At 41.4% G+C, this 22,292-nt stretch overlaps 1 protein-coding gene across 6 annotated transcripts in view; it reads right to left on the reverse strand.

Annotated features, from left to right (window-relative positions):
- The window catches only part of FGGY (FGGY carbohydrate kinase domain containing), a 176,410-nt gene that overhangs the window by 67,840 nt on the left and 86,278 nt on the right, over positions 1 to 22,292 (reverse strand). For all 6 annotated transcript variants that reach the window (XM_048496640.1, XM_048496639.1, XM_048496637.1 and 3 more), the window contains one exon: positions 16,236 to 16,339. In XM_048496640.1, coding sequence (XP_048352597.1) covers positions 16,236 to 16,339 — 104 coding nt within the window. The remainder of the gene's footprint in view (positions 1 to 16,235; positions 16,340 to 22,292) is intronic.

Here is a 22,292-nt window from a genome sequence, read left to right on the forward strand (position 1 = left end):
TGGAGGTGCAAAAATGGCACATAGAGAGCCAGCGTGGTACAGTGGTTAAGAGCAACAGACTCTAATGCGGAGAACCAGGTTCAATTCCCCACTCTTCCACATAAATATTGCTGGGTGACCTTGAGCAAGTCACAGTTCTCTCAGAACTCTCTGAGACAATGTGGAGGCAGACAATAGCAAACCAACACTGAAATCTGTTGCCTTGAAAACCCTATGGGGTTGTCATGTCAGCTGTGACTTGACAGCACTTTACACAACACAAAAGTGGTATGTAGGCACAGCGTTTTGTTTTTAATTACAAGAAAAGGAATTTGATTGGCAATGTGTATTAGAAACAGAAAATTTGAAGTATGAGCCTATTATTTTCAAACTTTGGTACCACTGATGTAAACTTATTTACAATGTGCAACTTTTTTCATGGACTTAGCTCCATCTTGGTTCACAACATTTAACTACTATAATAATACAATGTTTTAGTAAGACAGAGCAATGCAGAAACTCTGTGTAGGAGAACTGTACTCCCTTGCATGATTTACACTAATATGTAAGATATGTAAACGTTAGAGAGCAATCAGAAACAAATGAAATGATGAATTCAGTTTAACAGTCTTCAGCTGTCACTGCCAGGAGGCAAGGTTTATTATGAGTAAATCATCTGGATGAGATACAGTCCTCAAGTCAACCTTGGCATGCCCTACTGAAAATCAACATCAAACATGCTAGCATCAGAAGACTGCAGAAGAGTACTGAACAACTACATCATGCAGTTATAAAATAAGTAATATACAACGCTAAAATATATAATTCTATGTAGCAGTACACTAAAATACCAAAGAATTTTCCTGGCGAATGACTGTCACTTATTCCAGAAACAAAATGCCAGCCATACAAAGACAAAGAAGCAGAGGCACAACTCGCACCTCCCACCTCCCCGCCTTCATCCACACTAATCTCATTGGTGGTTTACAGTATCATCTTTTGGGGGCAAACAACAAAAAAACCCTATCACTATCCCACCAAGATAAAAGCACTGCTTTAGGATATGAGTTTCAAAAAAAATAAAAAGTGGGAAGGGAGGAAAGAACACTTATTTCTTACAGATGTGAACATCTACAAGAGGAATTTCTCTTTCTCCCAGAATGTCTTGATTGATGTCAGTGATCAGGGTTGGGGATCAGTTTGGGGAGAATCATGAGAAAGCTAGCGTGATGTAATGATTAAGAGAGGCGGACTCTAATCTGGAGATCAGGGTTTGATTCCTGCTCTACCACATGAAGCCATTTGGGTCACCTTGGGTTAACCATAGTTTTTCAGAACTCAGTCCCATCTACTCATAAGACGTCTACTGCAGGGAAGGGGGGGAAGGAGAGACAATTTTAAGCCACTGTGAGACTCCTTAAAGATAGAGAAAAACTGGAGTATAAAACCAACTCTTTGTATTTTTTCTAAAAGGTTTTTGCACTGGCATCTTAAAAGCATCGTATCTTCTATATATATAAAAATCTAAATGTGTGTTTGTCCCTGATGGTCTCCCTCAGAAGCTGCTGGATGGATCACACCCAAATTTTCACAGGACATCCCTCCCCATTCTGGGCAGGTAATTGGACCTTCAAATCACCGAAAGTCCATACCTGAGCCAGGTAAAACGTCTTTTTCCTGGCGCACCAGGCCATGAAGCTGCCTCTGTTTAACTGTCACCCTTAGAATGTTCATGCAGTATGTCTGTGGCCTGAGGGGTTGGCATGCCCTTAGAATGTTCACTCAGATGGCCAGAGATGAGCAGTGAAAACAGTAAATAGGTAACACTGTTAGGTAATTCGAGTGGAAGTGAAACACATACACACTTTGCCGTGTGAGACGTCAAGTGGGGTCCCCCCCTCACACACAGGTAACTTTCAATCTCTGTGCCTCACCCACTGCTACCACACAACACACATACTCTCATACACATCCAGCTCATCCTCACACACCTCACTCTGCCCTCCCTCACATCCAACCACCACTTACCCACTTCCTCACCCATATTCTTTTACTAAAAGCGAGCTGGAGTTTGCCTTTTTCTTCTAAGAAAATCCACGGGGTGGGGGCGAACCAACACTACCGGCTCCGCTTCTTTTGCACGTGGCCCTTTAAGAACCCAGGGAGCTGGCCTCGATCTGAGCGCCTCACTACCCTGCCTCTGCTGCCAGACTGGGATAGCCTGCTTGCCCCAGTTCTGCCTTACCCAAGCAGGACTGTGCGTGTCAACCAGCCTCATGGACAGCGGGATTCACACTCTGGACAGTTCCGTTGTGGAATGGAAAGGGTTACCTTATACTAAAAAAACAAGACAGCACCATATAACAATGTGCACTGAAAAGGGAAAGAGGAATTCCATTTGACCACCCCAAAAGGTTATGCTGGGGATCATTGGACCTGCATGGACATCTGTGTGGGTTGCGGACTGTGATGAGAAGGACAATTGCCACAGCAACGCGTGGCCGGGCCCACTAGTATGGGTACATGGAATCCTGCCTCTTCCATTTTACTTTGGTCTGCTTACACCTCTTTGTGCCTAACACGATGCTAGAAATTCTTTCCATTGCAGAGGGAGGGTGCAGAAGTAACCGGCTTGGATTGAAAGGAGACCTTCTAAAGATGGAATGATTTCTGCCTGTTTTATACACGTATTTTATAGCTCAGTCCTAAGCAGAGTACTACCTTCTATGATCACTGTAGTAAACAGATTTTTTTAAGCATAACTCTGTTTAGGATTCTACTTTTAATGTCTTTGATTGCACTTATTGCCTGAACATTTGAGTTATGGAAGACTGAACTTCCAAAGTGTAACTATTTCCTCTACTCATCTACATCAGATCATCAGAATTTTAAACTCATCCTTAATTAAGATATAAGCAGACATTTACCAATGTAATAAAAGTGTGACCAACATCCCTACTTTTTATTTCTAAAAGCAAAGATTCTATGAATACAGATTGACATTTTCTGCCCCTTCATTTCCCCGCATTATTTTTTAAGTTGTTATTTCTTACAGAGGCAGAATGATTCTTCCAGAATTTTAAGGCCAGAACTCTTCTTTCTCTTAAAAAAAATAATTTAATGAAATTGTCTGGGTGCAGAATAACCTTTGCCCCTTCAGTATTTACTGTGTCGCCTGCCATGAAACTGAAACAGAGCGCTTTGATAAATGGATACAAAGGTTGTCTGGGTACATGTCTACAAACTGTGTTCTGTTGTGTACTGAAATGCCTTTTTGTACCCTTCTAAAGTACCACAGACTCTGTAGCACATAGCAGAAATTCTATATGGAGATGGAACTCTACATGTCTATTAGTAGGGTTTCCGCATGTCTGTTATATTAAGGGACCTTAAAAAGGAAGAAGGAAATGTTCCTCTTTGCAACTCCACAGATGATATCATTCACATCAGAATATTCTAGCTTCAAATTATAGAACAGAAATTATTAATTCAGGGTATGATTCTGCATTTGCTCTCTTTTCCTTTTAATCTGGCAACCCTAGCTAACGAGTCTCAGTCCCATCATTCAACATATCTAACTCTCAACATTGGCCTATGGGGCAGGAATTTATGTTATCCCCTATGCTATTTAATATATATCTGAAGCTGCTCGGAGAGGTCATCAGGAGGATTAGGTTGCAGTGTCACCAATATGCAGATAATACCCAGCTCTACCTTTTCCCCCACCTAATTCCAATGAAGCTGTTGAAGTTCTAAACCTCTTATTTGAGTCAGTAATGGGTTGGATGAAGGTGAACAAGATGACATTTAATCCTGATATGACAGATGTTCTCTGGTTCAGTAGAAAGGCAGACTGTTGTTTTGATATTTCCTCCTGTCTTGGGTTGATTCTGCACAGCATAATTATACCATATTACATTCAGTATTTAAAAATCCAGGTCTATTTTATCCTAGTTTTTCCCTTTGCATGGGTACCCGTTTCCATGAAGGAATCGAGTTAAGACTGGCTTTTTTTGTTTTTACAACGCCAATGCAGCATGCATGCTCAAACATCCCCAGTGTGCTGCATTCTGATTGGCTCTTCCCCGCCCCCAAGGCAATGCTTCTGATTGGCGGATCCACAAAAACCAAAGAAAAATCAAGCGACCCCCCCCCCCGCATTTTCTCTAGTTTTGGAAAGGAGCTGATGCAGTAAGCAACATGGCAAGCACGTTGTGGTATACAAAGTAAAAAAAATTGACCAATACTGTGCAGAGAACTACGTCCCATCCACATTTAAAGGTGTGCAAGAAACCCCAGCATGAGACATTCACCCCACAATATACCAAATAACATTTGATTGGTTTTTGGGGCTGTCATGAGGTAAGAGTATCCTGCAAGGCAGGCACTTCCCCACCCCTTCCCCCTCAGGACTCTGTTGGGAATGTGAGTCTGGAGCTGTAGGGCTGGGCTCTCCTGACTGTGGGTCGGCTAGCAAGTGACGCTTGGCAAGAGCAGGGTGAGCACTCCTGCTTTCCCACATGTGGCTCACTTGCCTGACTCCCGGAAGAGCTTCCCAGCCACTCCCAGGATTCCATTGGGAACGTGAGCCTGGAGCCACAATACTGGGCTGGCCAGGCTGTGACTCGGCTTGCATGCAGTGCTTGGTGAGAGCAAGTGGGAACAGGGCGAGCACTCATGCTTTCCCGCATGGGCTCGCTTGGCTCATTCCTGGAAGAGCTGTGAAAGGGCAGAAAACTTGCTTGGGGAACATTTCAGAAAGGGCGGGCAGCAACTCAGCAGAAATGAAACTGACATGATGTAAGGCAGGGAGATCAGGTGATGGGGTGGGGAAAATAAACCGGTTTTGTTCCTGTGGGATTTGCACAGAAGCAGATTCAACATGGGATTTTGGGAAAAGATCGCAATTTTAGCAGTTTTTGAAAAATCTGGGATGAGGGAAATATCGTGGGACAAACTCGCTTCAGGATCAGGAACTGTGCAAATTTCTTGGCCAAACTGGGATATTTCCCTTGCTCAACCCGGGATATTTGGACCATGTGGAATCAACCTTGGATGGGGTTACACTCACCTTGAAAAGCTAGATTTGCAGGTTGAGAGTGCTGCTCCACACAGTGGTCACCTTAGAAAATCAGATGGCTACTATGGTTCAGAGTGCTTCACTTAGCTTTAGCTGATGTGCCAGCTGCATCCATTCCTGGCACAATCTGATCTGGCCACAGTGATCCATGCCTTAGTTGCATCTAGACTGGGGTACTGCAGTGTACACTTTTGGGGCTGCCCTTGAAGAGTGTTCAGAAGCTGCAGCTATGCAGAATGCTGTGACTAGACTGCTGGTTGGGACCAGTTACCATGATCATGTAATCCTAATTCTAAAGCAATCACATTGCCTTCTGACCTGCTCAAGCCCAATTCAAGGTATTGGTTTTGACCTTTAAAGTCCTACACAGATTGGGATTGAGGTATCTTCTGTCTTCTTGTCTACAGTCCTGTTTAGGAACTAGATTGGGAACATCACAGGGAAGGGCCTTCTTGACTGTCTTGTCAACCAAAGAAGCATAGGGACATGAGAGAGTGCCTTTTCAATGGAAGCCACACAATTATTGAGCAATCTTTCCAGGGAGGTAAACCTTTCCTCCTCATTCTTGATCTCTCCAGGAAGCAGCTGAAGGTACTTTTATTCATAATAACATTTGAGTAGATCTTCTGCCTACCAGCAGTTTAAGTAGTTGATTTCATAAACTTTGCTTTAAATCTTTATTAGGCAGTTAGAGATTTATTTAGGACCATATTTGATTAAGTTACTGGCAGTCCTAAACTGTTATTTAAAATTTTGGGTTCGATGTATTTTCCCTAGCCTTCTCTGCAACAGCAGGCTCGAGACAGCAAAGAACAGCAAGCCTGAACTTCTACAGTCTGAAAGCTGCTTTCTTTTTGTCTTTAACACCTATTTGTTAGTATTCCTAAGGCTCAATATACCTTATCTCACTTTGCTTTTGGGAGCCAGCCTGTTCCTATCTGCAAATCCACATACTGAACAAAAATAGTTCCATGATGCTCCAATGGAATAGATGACCATTTGCAGCTATAAAGTATGAAATCTGTACGTTTAGTAAAGCTTAGATACAACGCAATCTTGGTATAGAACCTTATTCTTTGAGAGGTCAACCCTATCACCCCAGCTGAAAAAATATTAGTTGAAAAACCTGCTTTATGCTTTAGTGGACTGAAGCAGTGCAATTAATCAGTGTTAACTACAGTGGCGTACCTAGGCAAACTGGAGCCCTGGGCAAAACCTGAGTTTGATGCCCACCCTCCCATGGGCGACCACCCTCTCCCACCATGACCAAACAATGATTTTTTTCCTCCAGGTCGTTTCAAAGTCACCATCACATAATAGAACATCCCCAAACTCACAAATCTGAACACAGCAATGGGCCATGCCACACAGCAGAAATATTTTTTTGAAAATATTTTCAAAATGCTTTCAAAATGTTTTATTACTGCTATGAAAACATTTTATGGTGTTGTATCCAGTCCCCCAATTGGGGGAAACAGCATCACTTTCAATGTTATTTAAACTGGGGATCCCAAATTCTCCCTTTAAGGTGGATTTAAAATTTAAACAAGTGATGCTGGACTCCACCCCCAAACAGCATTATTTTCAATGGTGTTTAAACTAGGGAGCCCAGATTCTCCTTTTAAATCCACATTAAAGGGAGAATCTGGGGTCCCCAGTTTAAACAACATTGAAAGTGATGCTGTTTTGGGGTGGATTATCTCCCACCCTGAAACAGCATCACTTTCAATGTTTAAACTGGGGACCTCAGATTCTCCCTTTAAATCCATGCTGAAGTGGGTGGATTTAATAATAATAATAACCTTTATTAGGCATTGAGAGAAAGAAAGAAAGAAAGAAAGAAAGAAAGAAAGAAAGAAAGAAAGAAAGAAAGAAAGAAAGAAAGAAAGAAAGAAAGAAAGAAAGAAAGAAAGAAAGAAAGAAAGAAAGAAAACAAGCATTGGCAGGAAGGGGGTGGATTTAAAAGGAAAATCTGGGGAAATTTAGGTGGTGCCTGCTGTCAGGGGTGCAATTATTAAAATAGCAGCACCAAAATTTCAGAGTATCTTTGTGAGACCCTACTGATGATACCACCCCGGTTTGGTGAAATTTGGTGAAGTTTGGTTCAGGGGGTCCAAAGTTATGGACCCTCAAAGGTGTCGCCCCATCTCCTATTATCTCCCATTGGAAACAATGGGGGATGGGGGCACTCCCTTTGGGAGTCTATAACTTTGGACTCCCTAAACCAAACCTCATCAGGAGAGTCTCCCGAAAAATCCCTGAAATTTTGGTGCTGCTAGCCTAAAAACTGTGCCCTCTGCCCTCTGCAGGCCAAAAACGGAAAAACACTGAAAATACAAACAATCCCACAAACGAACCTGCAGTTTTTGCGCTCCCCACAAGGGGCGCCCTGGGCAACTGCCCACTTTGCCCAATGGTTAACTATGTTCCAGTTCCCTCTAAACCATTCGATAGTTCCTCCTTCTGTGTTACTTTTCCCCCTATATATAAATTAATCTTCCTCTACATGATAGCAGAAAAGCACTAACATTCAAGAAAATTTGTTGCAGTAAATGTATTGAACTGGCTCTGTACTGAAGGAGACAAAGCAGACTGTGCCATGAGATGGCAATGGAAGAATTTTGGGGGGGGGGGTGCCATCAAGTCACAGCTGACTTATGGTGACTCTGCAGGGTTTTCAAGGCAAGAGACATTCAGAGGTGGTTCATCATTGACTGCCTCTGTGTCACATCCCATATATTCCTTCTTGCCTCCAATCCAAATATTTGCCAAGGTTGAGGGTGAGAATGTGCAACTGGATCAAAGTCACCCTGCAAATTTCTGCAGCTGTGCCCCAGCTATAATGTCACAATGATCTGTATTGAATGGACAGACATTAGGTTGGAGTATTTCTACAGACAGAAGGGTTTCCACCCATGGAACACAACTTTCTCATCCCCACCCCCACCCCCACCCCCCTGCTGAAGCCAAAACTTCTCCCAAAATGCTGTTCTTTGGGGACCCAGGTCTGCTCTGTAGGTAGTTATCCTTCTATCCACAGAAATGCTGCAATGAATCAAACAGTACATATTTCATGATACGTGTCCCCTTCCCTACCCACACTGTCCTTTAGCACAAAAGAGGCCATATCCCAGAAGAATGCCAAATTTGTTACATATAGAGAAACATATTACAGTAACATTCACAGCAACATATTACAGTAATTAAGATCCGTAACATTGTTCAGTAATGCACGCCCATCATACCGTGTGAATGAAATAAGAAGGGAGATAAGAACTGCAATCTGAATTTCAAATAGCTATATCTCATATTTGAAAATGTACTCTCTTGCTTGTGATCTCATGTTTTAAGATAGGGGAGGTTATGTAGTTTCAGTTTGCACAATTGTTTCAAATTTGAGTTATTTGCATTTTTTTCCTTTGGTTTTCTTTACTCTGCACAGAATTTTACCCACCTCCCACCCCTTTCCACCGGTCCACTGGAGAACAAATTGCTGCCTTTGCTAAATGCTGGGTTATGGCCAGCTGGCTCAGAGATTCACTGCCCAGGGCATTCGGCAACATTCCCTTGGAGACTGCACGTTTCATTTCTCTAACACTGGACAGCCAGCAGGGGCTGAAGAATACAAGGTGAAAATCCAGAATTTAGGGTTTGGAAATTCTTTCTGAAAGCATATTTGCTACACAAAACACTTGAACAATGCTCACAGGTCCGAGCCAGCAGTGTTGTGTGTTTTGGCTGTGTGTAGGCTTTTCCCATTATAGTCGAGGACTCAGTTGCAATACTGATTTTGGGGGTCTGATGCTTTACGTATGTGGCATAGTCTGCTTTAGAATCACAGCCAACATATACTGAAAACCCCTTGCTGGTCTGCCTTCCCCTAAGATTACACAGATTGGACTGCAGAAACACTTTGAGTCAGCATGCCTCTGTGGTCTCCACCCCAGGATGTTCTGCAGAGGACACGTACTATGCAAACTCTGGGCTGGAAACGTGCTTCAGGCTCTATTTGTGTAAACAAAGCTGGCAGTTTGGGTGGATATTGTACAGCAAAAGCAGCACTGTTTAATGCTTGCTGGTTGCTGGGAGGAGCTGGGAAACCAAGTCAGAACAAACACTTTTGCCTGAAGTTGCTTTTAAAAAACAAACTCAATACAAAGAGAAAGTACAGTGTAGTAACTAGTAAAAGCACAAAGAAAACTGGACCCACAAAATGGCTTAACAAGGTGTAAACAATTCAGTGAAGCATCTGTTACATAAAACCTTGATATGTATATGGTTTTAACCATACCATTCTACAAAAGAAACTATTAAAAAATAAAAGGATCCTAAAGCATGTGTGCACAATGGAAACAATCCAAACATTAATACAAAAATCTTCAGTATTAATCACAAACCATTAGGTATCACTGTAACACATTATAGGGTAAAGTTTCATGTCACAATTATACAGAAAAGAAAACAGTGTTTAAACACAAAGAACACAAAAATGTATGAATGGACATTTCAGTTCCCAGTACAAATCTATTCTTACAGGACCCTCCTGTTTCATATCTGTCTTCATCAGGGAAGATCAATCAAAATAAGGTTACATAATCATCTCTTGCATGAAAATAGGTTCATTAATCTTCACCAAAAAACGCTGTTCAGAATATGCATCCACTATCTTGCAATACCATCAGGGATGCTGCAGTTCTAAATATAAGTAATACAGTATGGCACATAATTATAATTACTTACAAAAATATAAGTATATATATTTTTAAAAAGAATATACAAAAAAATAATATTCTGTAGAAAAGAATATGCATAGTAACTATATAAATTTCATATTTCTCATGTGGGGATACACTGCCAGAAGTGACATAAAGCACGCTTGTGCTCATATGTATCCCAAAGAACCCAGTGAATACCTAAGTTTAAGTACATTCAAAGTAGGTTGTAGCACCAAATCACCACAGTTGATTCCAATAAAGAGTGAAAAAAGAGAATGTTGAAGCAACTTAAACTAACACTGAGAAGTTCCACAAGGAATTAAGACAAGCAGGTTCAAGACTATAAAGTTTATGTATGAAAAAAGCCTCCTGTTGGAGTAACCATTTTTGTAAGTTAATCTTACTATGCTTCACATCAGAATACTTAGTAAGTTCATAGTAACAAAGTTAAACAGGTTTGTGGTTCTTCTGAAGATAAAGTGTCAGCTTTGTGGAAATGGTATGAAGTTAATACTATATACATATCATGATTTTTTGTAACATATGCTTCACTAATTGTTTATACCTTGTAACAGCCTTTTTGTGGGTATAATTTTCTTTGTTGCTTTAAAAAGCAAACTGGCAAGGAAGATCCCTTCCAACCTGAGTAATAATCTTTAGGATATTTTAATATACATATTTACCCAAGCAATCCCTTAACTCTTATACACATTTGATCATTAAGGAGATAATTATATAAGACTGAGAGGACAAAAGTAGCTCAACAGATAAATAACTTCAGACCAAGTGTTAATCGCTCCAAACTGAAAGAAGCAATCTAATTCTTAAGAACATAGGAGTAGCAGTTCTGGATCAGACTAATAGACCCAACATAACCAGCAGAAGATACTGTGGTGGTACGGGCCGGCTTTGATGTGCAGGTTTTCTCAGGGGTTCCCAGCTCCTCTTGGAGGGGCTTTTCTCTTTCTCTAGGGTAACTGTTCCCACTACCTGACCATTTTAGGAACTGCCCACTTGGGGGGGGGGGGCATCCCCCTTGCTTACTTCCAACTCTAAGGCCTTACCTTGGTGTCTCCCCTTTCCCATTCCTGGGGACTGTGGGGAAGACTGACTGCCTAATGTGCCTCTGAAGGAATAGCTGTTTGCCAAGTGCCAGCCTGGCACCCCTTTTTTAAATTAGTGTGTCCAAGCTGGTGGAAGTTTATGTGGTACAGAGAACTGCTACCAGCATCCAAAGTTTAAAAGAATTTATTAAAAATAAAATGTTTACAAGCATACTTTTAGCACAGCCCAGATTTAGCAAAGGAATTCAAAACAAAGGATAGAAATGCAACTCCTCTGTCTGTCCCTCTAAACATGCCCTATTAGATGGTATCATCAGGTAGACTCTTAAGTTTAGGATGTTACAGCCAGCTACAGAATTTCCATTACCTGGAAGATTATACCCGCTCCCTAGGGCAGAACATGGCCAAAATGGCTGCCTCCGCCTGACCATATGGAAGAGCTCTATATTCCCGGCTCCAGCCAGAAGAAGAGAATGTTGCTCTCTGCTCCCAAGAGTGTTATCAATTCCCAGTGGTCCTCCCCCCCTCCCGGCTAGGCCTGTTCAGTCTGAGTCAAGGAAGCTTTTCCTCCTGTCACCTCCTGGAATCTTCTTCTGGATGCCCTTCTATCCTTTTGAGACCCCAGAATCTGTGATACTTGCTTGGAGAAGGAGGGTGGAGGTTGACCCATTTAATTGCCTCTTGTTATCCTCATTTGCATTTCTAAAAAGGCGGCTGAGCAAGATTGGAAACCTCTTCCCAGAGGAAAAAAATGCTTAAGGACTGAATATAAGTGTAATAAAAAGTGTATTTCAATTAAATTGTGGCATAGAATGCTGTGCTACAAGAGTTTGTGCCAACACTCCTCCTGCCCATCTGCAGGTATCACCTTTTGTGATGGTCACATAAAGAACCAGAACATAGGTATGGGGGCTGTTTGCACCCTTGGCCAGTTCGATCATCTTTCACTGTCCTGGATGGGGTTGAGAAGGCTCTGCCACAGACCTCAGAATGGGAAGCAGAGTGGGTTCCCAGACTGGAACTAGCCCCCACTAGAACTTTCTCTATGTTCTTCCTTCCTTCCTGGCTTGGGTTGAGGTTCCTTTTTTTTACAACCTCTTAAACCCACCATTTCCTGGGCCCAATTTGTCTCTGATATTGCCTGCCCAACATGGAATTGCTATACTAAATGTAGCTGCTGATAACCATTGTAATGATGTATTTGCTTCATAGGAAATAAGGATGAGATGTGTTTGTTAAATGCTGTCAAGTTGCTTAAACTATGCTAATTATCTTGGGTGCTGTGTGGTTTCCGGGCTGTATGGCCGTGTTCTAGCAGCATTCTCTCCTGACGTTTTGCCTGCATCTGTGGCTGGCATCTTCACAGATGCAGGCGAAACGTCAGGAGAGAATGCTGCTAGAACACGGCCATACAGCTCGGAAACCACACAGCACCCAAGTGATTCCGGCCGTGAAAGCCTTCGACAATACAGATGCTAATTATCCTTTTCTAGCACTGTGTCACTTAAAAAGTGATATTCAGTTTCTGTACTGTTGTGTCAGATGTATTACCAGTAAAAGTTTTTATTCATATTTCAGAGATTCCTAAAGGTTAGGGGAGTACATAAAGCAATGAGCATCTTTTCAAATAATTTTACATTACTCTGCTGAGGGGCATTTACATCTGACTTACAGAACAGCCCGTTTAGCAAGGGAACAGATCGTATTGTCTCTGAGTTTACATGAACCACTGGTGGCAACCTCCCCCATCCATGCTTGCAAGAAACTAAAGTAACCCAGCAAATTATTTTGAATCCTTTCTTGTTAAGACCCTTTGAAAGAAACCCACTACTCGACCACTGCACTTTCACCCTGCTTTATGTTCTCTGAATTTCTTCTGACAGTTGACTTTTTCATTTGCCAGAACCACAACAAAGGAAAGCCTTGAGTTTCCATACAGGCCATTCCCCCACCCCCCTCTGTTTCACTCTCTGCACTGATCATCTCACAAAGATATTATTGTTTCTGGCTCAGTGCACCTGAAGCAGATCAAAGGCACTTTTTTAATGCCAGCCTGACCACACAGGTCTCTCTCCCACTGCATTAAATTAAGCCCAGTGATTCATCTCTATTGCCCTCTGGGTCTCTCGGTACAAAGAGAAGGAGAAATATATGTAGAGAGAGATTTCTAACAAAAACATGGAGGATAATAAACTTTCATTTTATGGCCCTAATTAAAAAAAGGTACAGTTAATTTCAACCAACTGCAGCTGCATATACATCTCATTAAAAAGGCACACACAATTGCTCCATGTCATCGCCACAGTATAAACAGGTACAGATAAAAGAGTACTTCACTGAAGACCTTTCATACATTCAATTCAAACAGGTTTTGGCCAATGAAACATTATGGAATAAACACTGAGCAGTTGTATTATAAAACTTCAGCATTGTGTTATCTATTAAAGTGCGGAAGAGCCTAGTCTTGAGTAGCAAGCTAACCATTAGCAGTGATTTTGTTGGATTATTTGTTCTGAGTAGTATTTCACACTGCCTTTGACACTCCCCTTCATAGACCAAAACTTAACAACAGCCACAACATCATTATATTGTTCTTAGAGAATGTCCATGTATATTATCTTATTTAATCCTTAAGAACATAAGAACAAGCCAGCTGGATTAGACCAGAGTCCATCTAGTCCATCCCTCTGCTACTCGCAGTGGCCCACCAGGTGCCTTGGGGAGCTCACATGCAAGATGTGAAAGCAATGGCCTTCTGCGGCTGTTGCTTCTGAGCACCTGGTCTGTTAAGGCATTTGCAATCTCAAATCAAAAAGGATCAAGATTGGTAGCCATAAATCGACTTCTCAATAAATCTGTCCAAGCCCCTTTTAAAGCTATCCAGGTTAGTGGCCATCACCGCCTCCTGTGGCAGCATATTCCAAACACCAAACACACATTGCGTGAAGAAGTGTTTCCTTTTATTAGTCCTAATTCTTCCCCCCAGCATTTTCAATGAATGCCCCCTGGTTCTAGTATTGTGAGAATCCTTACGCTAGTGTAGGGTAGATCAGTATCTCCATATTGCATTTGTGAGTGCTGAGGATGAGAGAGGCTTGCCCAAATCCATCTGGGGATGCAGCACAAATATTCATACATGGGACTTTTATATCAGTCAGCTTCTATGATACACTAAATCTGTCTGTACGGAGTCTTGGCAGATGAGCTGAATCTGAGTCAGTGCAGTGGTTTATCAAGATTGGTTTTGTCTGCTCTGACTGGAAGTAACAATTTAGACGAGTCTCAGATCTTTCTGATCTCAGGTACTTTCTGATCCAGCTGCTGAGGTTTGAACCAAAGATGTTCTGCCGGCAAATAAAATGCTTTACCTCTGAGCTACTGTCTCACCCCATTAACTGTACCTGCAATTAACCATTAGGCAAACTATGATGTAAGAGTGTCAATGTATACATTGTACAAACCAAAGAATCACAGAGTTGGAAGAGACCACACAGGCCATCAAGTCCAACCCCCTGTTGTAGAGAAATAGGAAAAGCTGACAGCCAAGGTGGTATATTGGTTAGAGTGTCGGACAATGATTTGGAAGACCCAAGTCCAAATCCTCACTCTGCCATGGAAGCTTCCGGGTGACCTTGGGTCAGTCACTCTGTCTCAGCCTAATCTACCTCACAAGGTGGATGAGAGGATAAAACGAGGGAAGAGCAAAAAGATGTAAGCTACTTTGGGTCCCCACTGGGGAGAGAGATGGGGTATAAATACAGTTAATTAGTAAAACTGAATATTGAGGTGGTTGTTTGATGAGTGAAAAGGACAGAAGAAAACAACAAAAGGGGAAAGGATATAGGGATATACCATGGTTGCTGTGAAAAAGGCAAACTCTATGCTGGGGATAATTAGGAAAGTAATTAAAACTGCAAAGATTGTCATGGCCTTATATAAAGCAGTGGTGCGACCGCACTTGGAGTACTGTGTTCAGTTCTGGTTGCCACATCTTAGAAGGGATATTAAAGAGATAGAAAAAGTGCAGAGAAGGGCAATGAGGATGATTGAGGGATTGGAGCACCTTCCTTATGAGGAGAGGCTGCAGCGTTCGGGACTCTTTAGTTTGGAGAGAAGATGACTGAGGGGGGATATGATTGAAGTGTATAAAATTATTATGGAATAAACACTGAGCAGTTGTATTATAAAACTGTTAACAGAGAAATTTTTCTCTTTTTCTCACATGGTACATATTCATGCTGACTCAGAACCGGTCTGTTCACTTGCATGGTTAGTTCTTTCATTCTTTGGTTCCATCCTTCTTGTTTTTGCTTAATTTTTCCAGCGCTACAATAACATAGTGATTAGAGACTAAAAGTGCAAAGACACTGGTTCAACCGCCCCTCAGCTATGAAGCTTTCTGGGATTTCATGGATCAGTTCTCTTAACAAGAGATTGTAGTGGTTAGAATGTCAGACTAGGATTTGAGTGACCTAAGTTTGAATGCCTTCTCTGCCCTGGAGGTTTGTAAAACAGTAACCTTTCCTGAGTCAGAGCTCCCTTATCAGATGCACAGGCATGTACATCCATCAGACTGGTTAGATATGCCAGCGAAAACACAGTCCTTCTCTGCAGAGACTGGTCTCATGAGGGGGGCACAATATTTGGGGGGGGGGAGCAATTTCAGTGCTTACCCTGGGTACCATTTTATATAGATATGCCCCTGTGTACTTATAATGTCATACTCAACTTATAGTGATTCAGTCCACATTTAAGAGAGTTAACAAGTTTTAAATGAAGCAAAAATAGCAGAAGAGGATAGTCATGGATATTGAATGCTTTCCGGCTTATACATTTTAAAAAGGTATAAATTTTAAAAAGAGACACTAAACTTTAATTGCAATCCCAGGAAAAAGCTTTCCCCCTAATTCAGTGAGAAAAATTAACAAAGTAAAAATTGCTGATCTGGGCTCTTTTGAAGCCACAACGCATCTCATAATTCCATAGTTCATTACAGTTCTCACAGCAGGATGGATTTATATTGATTGAGTGAGGAGGTGATCCAAGGGGCTCTTCTAAAGGCACTGAGTACTCAGTTATACATTAGCGACAAAGCTCAAAGCCGTAGTCTGACTCCAATTTCACACTGCCCAGTTGAAATCACAGTAGAATCATTTGCTTTTACGTTTTGTGCCATTCTTCCCAATATTGATTTCTGCAACTATTAAAGATGCTTCTTGATAGCAAATGCATGATGATATATCATTAATATCTCAAGGTAATGATAGAATTACCATCATAATATACAGAACAGACACATAGAGACAAAGGCAAGGAAATTAAAAGAGGAGCTTCAAAGGTCAATGTCTCATCAGTTATGTTTATATGACTAGCACCAGGATTCTTCCCCCAACTTACCCCCATATGGCACGAAGATGTCCCACAAATGACAGCAATTCGAGAAGTAATTGGTTTGTTTTCACAGGGCAAGTTATATCCCTTCACACTGGCTCCAATCATGCCTAATATAAACAAATGAAACCTAATTTAGGACAATATTTCATGACATTATTGAAAAGGCTGCCAAACAGGGCTACAGATAAACTGATTTGTCTACTCACTACGTCTTGGCAAATATACTGTTAAAATATATTAATCCATCTGATACAATCCATCTAATCAAAACCAACACAATGGTTCACATCAAGGAGACAGGGCAGACCTAAATGTAACTGGAGCAGATCTGGTATCTTAAGATGCAGCTGTTAAGCAGCGGGTGAGTGCATACGTATGTGTACAATTTCAAGCTGAAAAGTGGCAAATTAGGAGGGGTGAGACACAGATCTGCCATCATGCTTAATTCTAACCATAGTCACAGGTTAAGGAAAATAAATCAAAGCATTAACTGGAAATTTTTGAACTTGCCTCTCCTTGCTTCTGAATGGACTCCCCAAAATATAACTACTGAGTGTATGTAAATCACGAAGAGTATATGAAATGTACTGAATTTCAATACTTATATATGAATACTGCCTATCCAAGAGGAACTTTGTGAATCATCAAAACATCAGACACATACTATTAGCAAATGTCAGCGTTCACCAGCATGTAAATAACAAGTGCTTACTGATATTCAACAAACTTGTCTGGGGTTATCAACATTCACCAAATTTTGGACATATTTTACATAAAAACCTGCTTTTAACAGAGATGTACTGTGCTTCCTTCATTCCAGGAATTCAACTGTTCCCCAGACACAAATATAAATAAATCTACCTATAAAATGAATTTTCAATGTTTTATCCAGTTCAAAAGGAATCAGTATCCTCCCAAATGTATATACTATTATTTTGTACATTTTTGCTTGTGTCTGTTATGGTGTGCAATAATCAGATCACATTACCCAAAGGTAACTCATGGCTACTTTCCAGAGGTATTAGTGCTTGCTGTATTTGATACTGACAACTTTCACAGCATATCCCTTTCAAATCTGAATCCAGCTGAAAACAGGGATGACCTCTGCATTGTTTCTCTGCTACACAGCTTCACCAACAGTTCTCCCTTCTCCAAAGCAAAGCTTTATTGAAGTACCAAAACCTACAACTCGTATAATCTCCATTTGAAATGGAGGAAGAAGGTATAATTATTTGACATGCCAGGTACAGTGTGGTTCCCAGCAGGCTTCTCCAGTTTTCAACGATTTCTCCTTGCCTTTTGTTACCCTTTCCCCCTCCACAGAATAACTGATGAGAAAAAGTGGTATCCATTTTCAATTTTAAGTGTTTTAGCTGAGTGCTAGAAAATAGAATTTTTCTGAGACTAGTCAGGGTATATGGTGTATATCACTAGATCCTACTGAAGTTAGAATCCTATTATAAAAAAGGCTAGCCATGGTGGTAATGACTCACTTCCAGCCAATCACCACACACACATGGCTTGGGGGCAGGACTTACACAGACTGGGTTAAAAACAACACAAACAGAACAATGGAATGTGGTGGTTACTCACTCTCTTGCACACTCACCCTTCTTCCCCACTGCTGAATAACTACAGTCATTGTACCATGGTAGCTGCCTGCACAGGACCAGGCACAGGTGTCAGCTGCTGCCTGTGGGAAGGTTGTGACTGCTGGTGACTCCAACTGTGCCAGTAACTGTTGTATGGTAATACAGGCATCCAGGAGGAGGAGGAGGGAGATGGTGACATGGAGCTTAGGGGGGAGAAAAGGTAGTAGGGGCTGCCCCATCAGTGGGCATCAGTAACCCTTGCATATCAGTACAGTCATCCAGTAAGAGGAGAAAGGCAAGGAGGAAGTTGGTGAAGCGGGGCCAAGTGGGGAAGGAAAGTCAGGAGGGGTGGCCCCTTTGGTGGATGCCCTGAGCCTACCAACAGTTTTTTAGAGCCTATTGTATTTGTTCATACTTCACTGATGGTACAATTATATTAGACTCTGTATGAAAAACTATGCAGATAGTATGCGGATGCAACCTTGAAATGCAAGGACATAATCCAAAATCTTAATCAGCCATTTAACCAAAGATTATTCATTCTCAAAAAGTAAAAAGAGAAAAAAGTCACTTTCCATAAGTTTTACAGAACGTTTTCTCACAACTAACTCAAGTTAACTGTGCCAATTAAATGTTTCTCAGTATATTTTGGGCACTACTATTGTCCCACTGACAGACATGACATTTACATGCTTAGCTCCCAACAGCTTTTATAAAAGATAGCCTCTTCATGACTAGTGGATTACTCCAAGGGTGTATCAAGCTCACATGACAATTATTCATTTGTGACGAACAGAAACAATTAGGACTTCCTGCTACCAATTAAGATTTCTTACTTTGCCCTACGTATAGGCAAATATTCTACATTGTGTTAACAGTTTTGCACAGAGAAAGCCAGCAGGCAATTTCCGGTACAAAGCAGTGCTATAATTAGAAGTGAACAAAGTTGTTTAAGATACTTTCTGTACTTCAGAATGTTCATGTCAATTAAAGAAAGGATCACCAAAACTAGTACAAAACTGCATGAATCATATTGCTATTAATGAGTCACGCAGCAAAATCTGTTATTCATACAAAAATAAACATCAAGCAATATTTATGCCAACTTTCCAGTTTTTGCATCAGGTTTATTTAGAAAGCAAATCCCTTAATTTAAGTAATCAGAATAGAAGGTGAAAAGGAAGTCTATGTTTGCTATATCACTCAAATGTTGTGTTATTTCCTGCACAGCCATCTGAGATACATTGGCCTATCAGAGGCTATGGCTTCATTCAGACAACATGATTAGTTAGAATTTATTGTACAAACCACAGTTTGTCTACAAGATGTGACAAACATCAGTTCATGTGCAAACACTGCTCAGTATAATACTTCTCTCACCTCTCTGGAAAGGGACTGCTGGTTTCTATGATCATTTTAAAATGGACTATACAACTAAACAAGCTGTATATACCAGGAGAACAAGGAAAGCCAAAATAAACAAAATAGACATTTTTCCACCTACCCAAACTGTATGGATTCACAAATTTCATGAATGCTACAAAGCCACAGTGTTAACCATATTTTATAATGCCACAAGTTCTGGCCTACCTACTTTTTTTTAAAAAAGAGCTATTATCGTAGTCAAATTTATTTGTGAATTACATCCTTGAACTTAGTGGAAAGCTTCCAAGTAAAAATGTAAAGGATTAAAAAAGATCAGTTTTTTAAAATTAATTTTTAGAAGAACATTTTCTATTTTTTTAAAAATGGGTTTTAAATAAGTTGCCAATAATTTGTTCCACGGGTTCCACCAAGATCAAGTCACAACTAACTTTAGCTGGATTGAGGCAAAGCTTTTAAGAAACGGTCTAGTTTAGAGATTGGTGAACTATGAAACCCAACAATATAGATTGGGTTTAGTTTCCATAATCTGAAAACGGCCTATGCTACGTATGATTTCAGCTCTAGGTCTTTCAAGATGACCTATATAGATACATGTTTTTATGTTTGGAACTCACCATTTGCATGATATAACAGATTGAGGAGACTGTGTTGCACAACTGTACTTTACACAGAGACAACATCATGGAGTAAGGAACATTTCATGAGGATCAATGAGAAGGGCAGTTTTTAGATTCATCTTCATTTCAATGAGATATCTATGTCATAATTGGATGAAAGAGTACAACTTAATTTTTTTTAAATATGAAGGTTGCTAATATATTTCAAGCAAAACAGATGGTGGATGGTTGGAGGAATAACATAAGAACATAAGAACATAAGAACAAGCCAGCTGGATCAGACCAGAGTCCATCTAGTCCAGCTCTCTGCTACTCGCAGTGGCCCACCAGATGCCATTGGGAGCTCACATGCAGGATGTGAAAGCAATGGCCTTCTGTGGCTGTTGCTCCCGAGCACCTGGACTATTAAGGCATTTGCAACCTCAGATCAAAGAGAATCAAGATTGGTAGCTGCAGCCTCTCCTCATAAGGAAGGTGCTGGGGTCCCTCAATCATCCTTGTTGCCCTTCTCTGCACTTTTTCTATCTCTTCAATATCCTTTTTGAGATGTGGCAACCAGAACTGAACACAGTACTCCAAGTGCCGTCGCACCACTGCTTTATATAAGGGCATGACAATCTTTGCAGTTTTATTCTCAATTCCTTTCCTAATTATCCCCAGCATAGAGTTTGCCTTTTTCACAGCTGCCATGCATTGAGTTGACATTCCCATGGAACTATCAACTAAGATGCCCAAATCCCTTTCCTGGTCTGTGACTCACAGCACTGACCCCTTGTAGCGCAGTATGTGAAGTTTGGATTTTTGCCCCTATGTGCATCACTTTACATTTTGCTACATTGAACTGTGCATTTGCCATTTCTTAGCCTCCCACTCACCTAATCTCCTCTATCAAGGTCCGCTTTGGAGCTCTCAGAATCCTCATGGTTCTCGTAATTCACACTACCTTTAATTTGGTATCATCTGCAACTTTGGCACACCACATCTACCCACCCCTACTTCCAGGTCATTTATGAATAGGTTAAAGAGCACTGGTCCCAAAACAGATCCTTGGGGGACACCACTCCTTACATCTCTCCATTGTGAGAATTTCCCATTTACACCCACTCTTTGCTTCCTGTTTCTCAACCAGTTTTTAATCCATAGGAGGACTTCCCCTCTTATTCCTTGATTGCTGAGTTTTCTCAATAGTCTCTGGTGAGGAACTGGTGAGGAACATACCTGCGGGACCGCATCACCCCTTATGTCCCACATAGGTCGCTGCGCTCGGCAGCGGCTGATTTGCTGGTGACCCCTGGTCCCGCGATGATACGGCTGGCCTCGACCCGGGCCAGAGCCTTTACGGCTCTGGCCCCTGCCTGGTGGAATGCCCTACCTCCAGCTGTCCGGGTGAGTTCCGCAGGGCCTGCAAGACGGAGTTATTCCACCGGGCCTTCGGAGAGGCCAGCCGTGGATTTACTGCCCCCCCAATCGGGAACTGCAATCAAATCGGAACTGAGGCTGCCAAGCTTCCATCTTATTATGGCTGGGCCTGATTTATTTATGGATTCCATCACAGGCCCTGCCTACTCCCTCCCTTCTTTTTGGCCTTCGATCGGGCGCCTGTTTTAAACAACTCTGTTTTATAAATCTGGTTGTTTAATTTATAGCTTTTATTGTTGCAAACTGCTGCTTAGGTTTTAATGGTTTTAATGTTTTATGTTGTTGATTTGCTGTTCGATTGAACAGCCATATTGTGAGCCGCCTTAAGCCCCTCGGGGATAAGGCAGCCTATAAGTTTAACAAAAAAAAAAAAACTTTGTCAAAAGCCTTTTGGAAATCCAAGTAGACAATGTCCACTGGTTCCCCCTTATCCACATCCCTTTTTACACCCTCAAAGAACTCTAGTAAGTTTGTAAGACAGGATTTGCCTCTGCAAAAGCCATGCTGACTCTTTCTCAGCAGGTCTTGCTTTTCTATATGTTTTATAATTTTATCTTTAATGATAGATTCTACTAATTTACCAGGAACAGATGTCAAACTGACTGGCCTGTAATTTCCCGGGTCCCCCCCAGATCCTTTCTTAAAGATTGGTGTGACATTGGCCATCTTCCAGTCTTCAGGGATGGAGGCAGATTTCAGGAATAAATTGCATATTAAAGTGAGAAGATCAGCAACTTCATACTTGAGCTCTTTAAGAACTCTTGGGTGAATGCAGTTTATCAATGGCTGCCAGAACTTCTTCCTTGTCTACCACTATCTTCGCTAGTTCCTCGGATTCGCCTCCTAAGAAGCTTGGTTCAGGTGCAGGAATTGTCTTCACCTCCTCTTGGGTGAAGACAGATGCAAATAATTCATTCAGCTTCTCTGCAATCTCCCTGTCATCTTTTAGCACACCCTTTGTTCCTTTGTCATCTAACGGGCCTACCGCTTCCCTTGCTGGCTTCCTGCTTTTGACGTACTTGAAGAACTGTTTGTTGCTGGTCTTG

The sequence above is a fragment of the Sphaerodactylus townsendi genome, linkage group LG05, assembly GCF_021028975.2.
Source record: "Sphaerodactylus townsendi isolate TG3544 linkage group LG05, MPM_Stown_v2.3, whole genome shotgun sequence".
Lineage (NCBI taxonomy): Eukaryota > Metazoa > Chordata > Lepidosauria > Squamata > Sphaerodactylidae > Sphaerodactylus > Sphaerodactylus townsendi.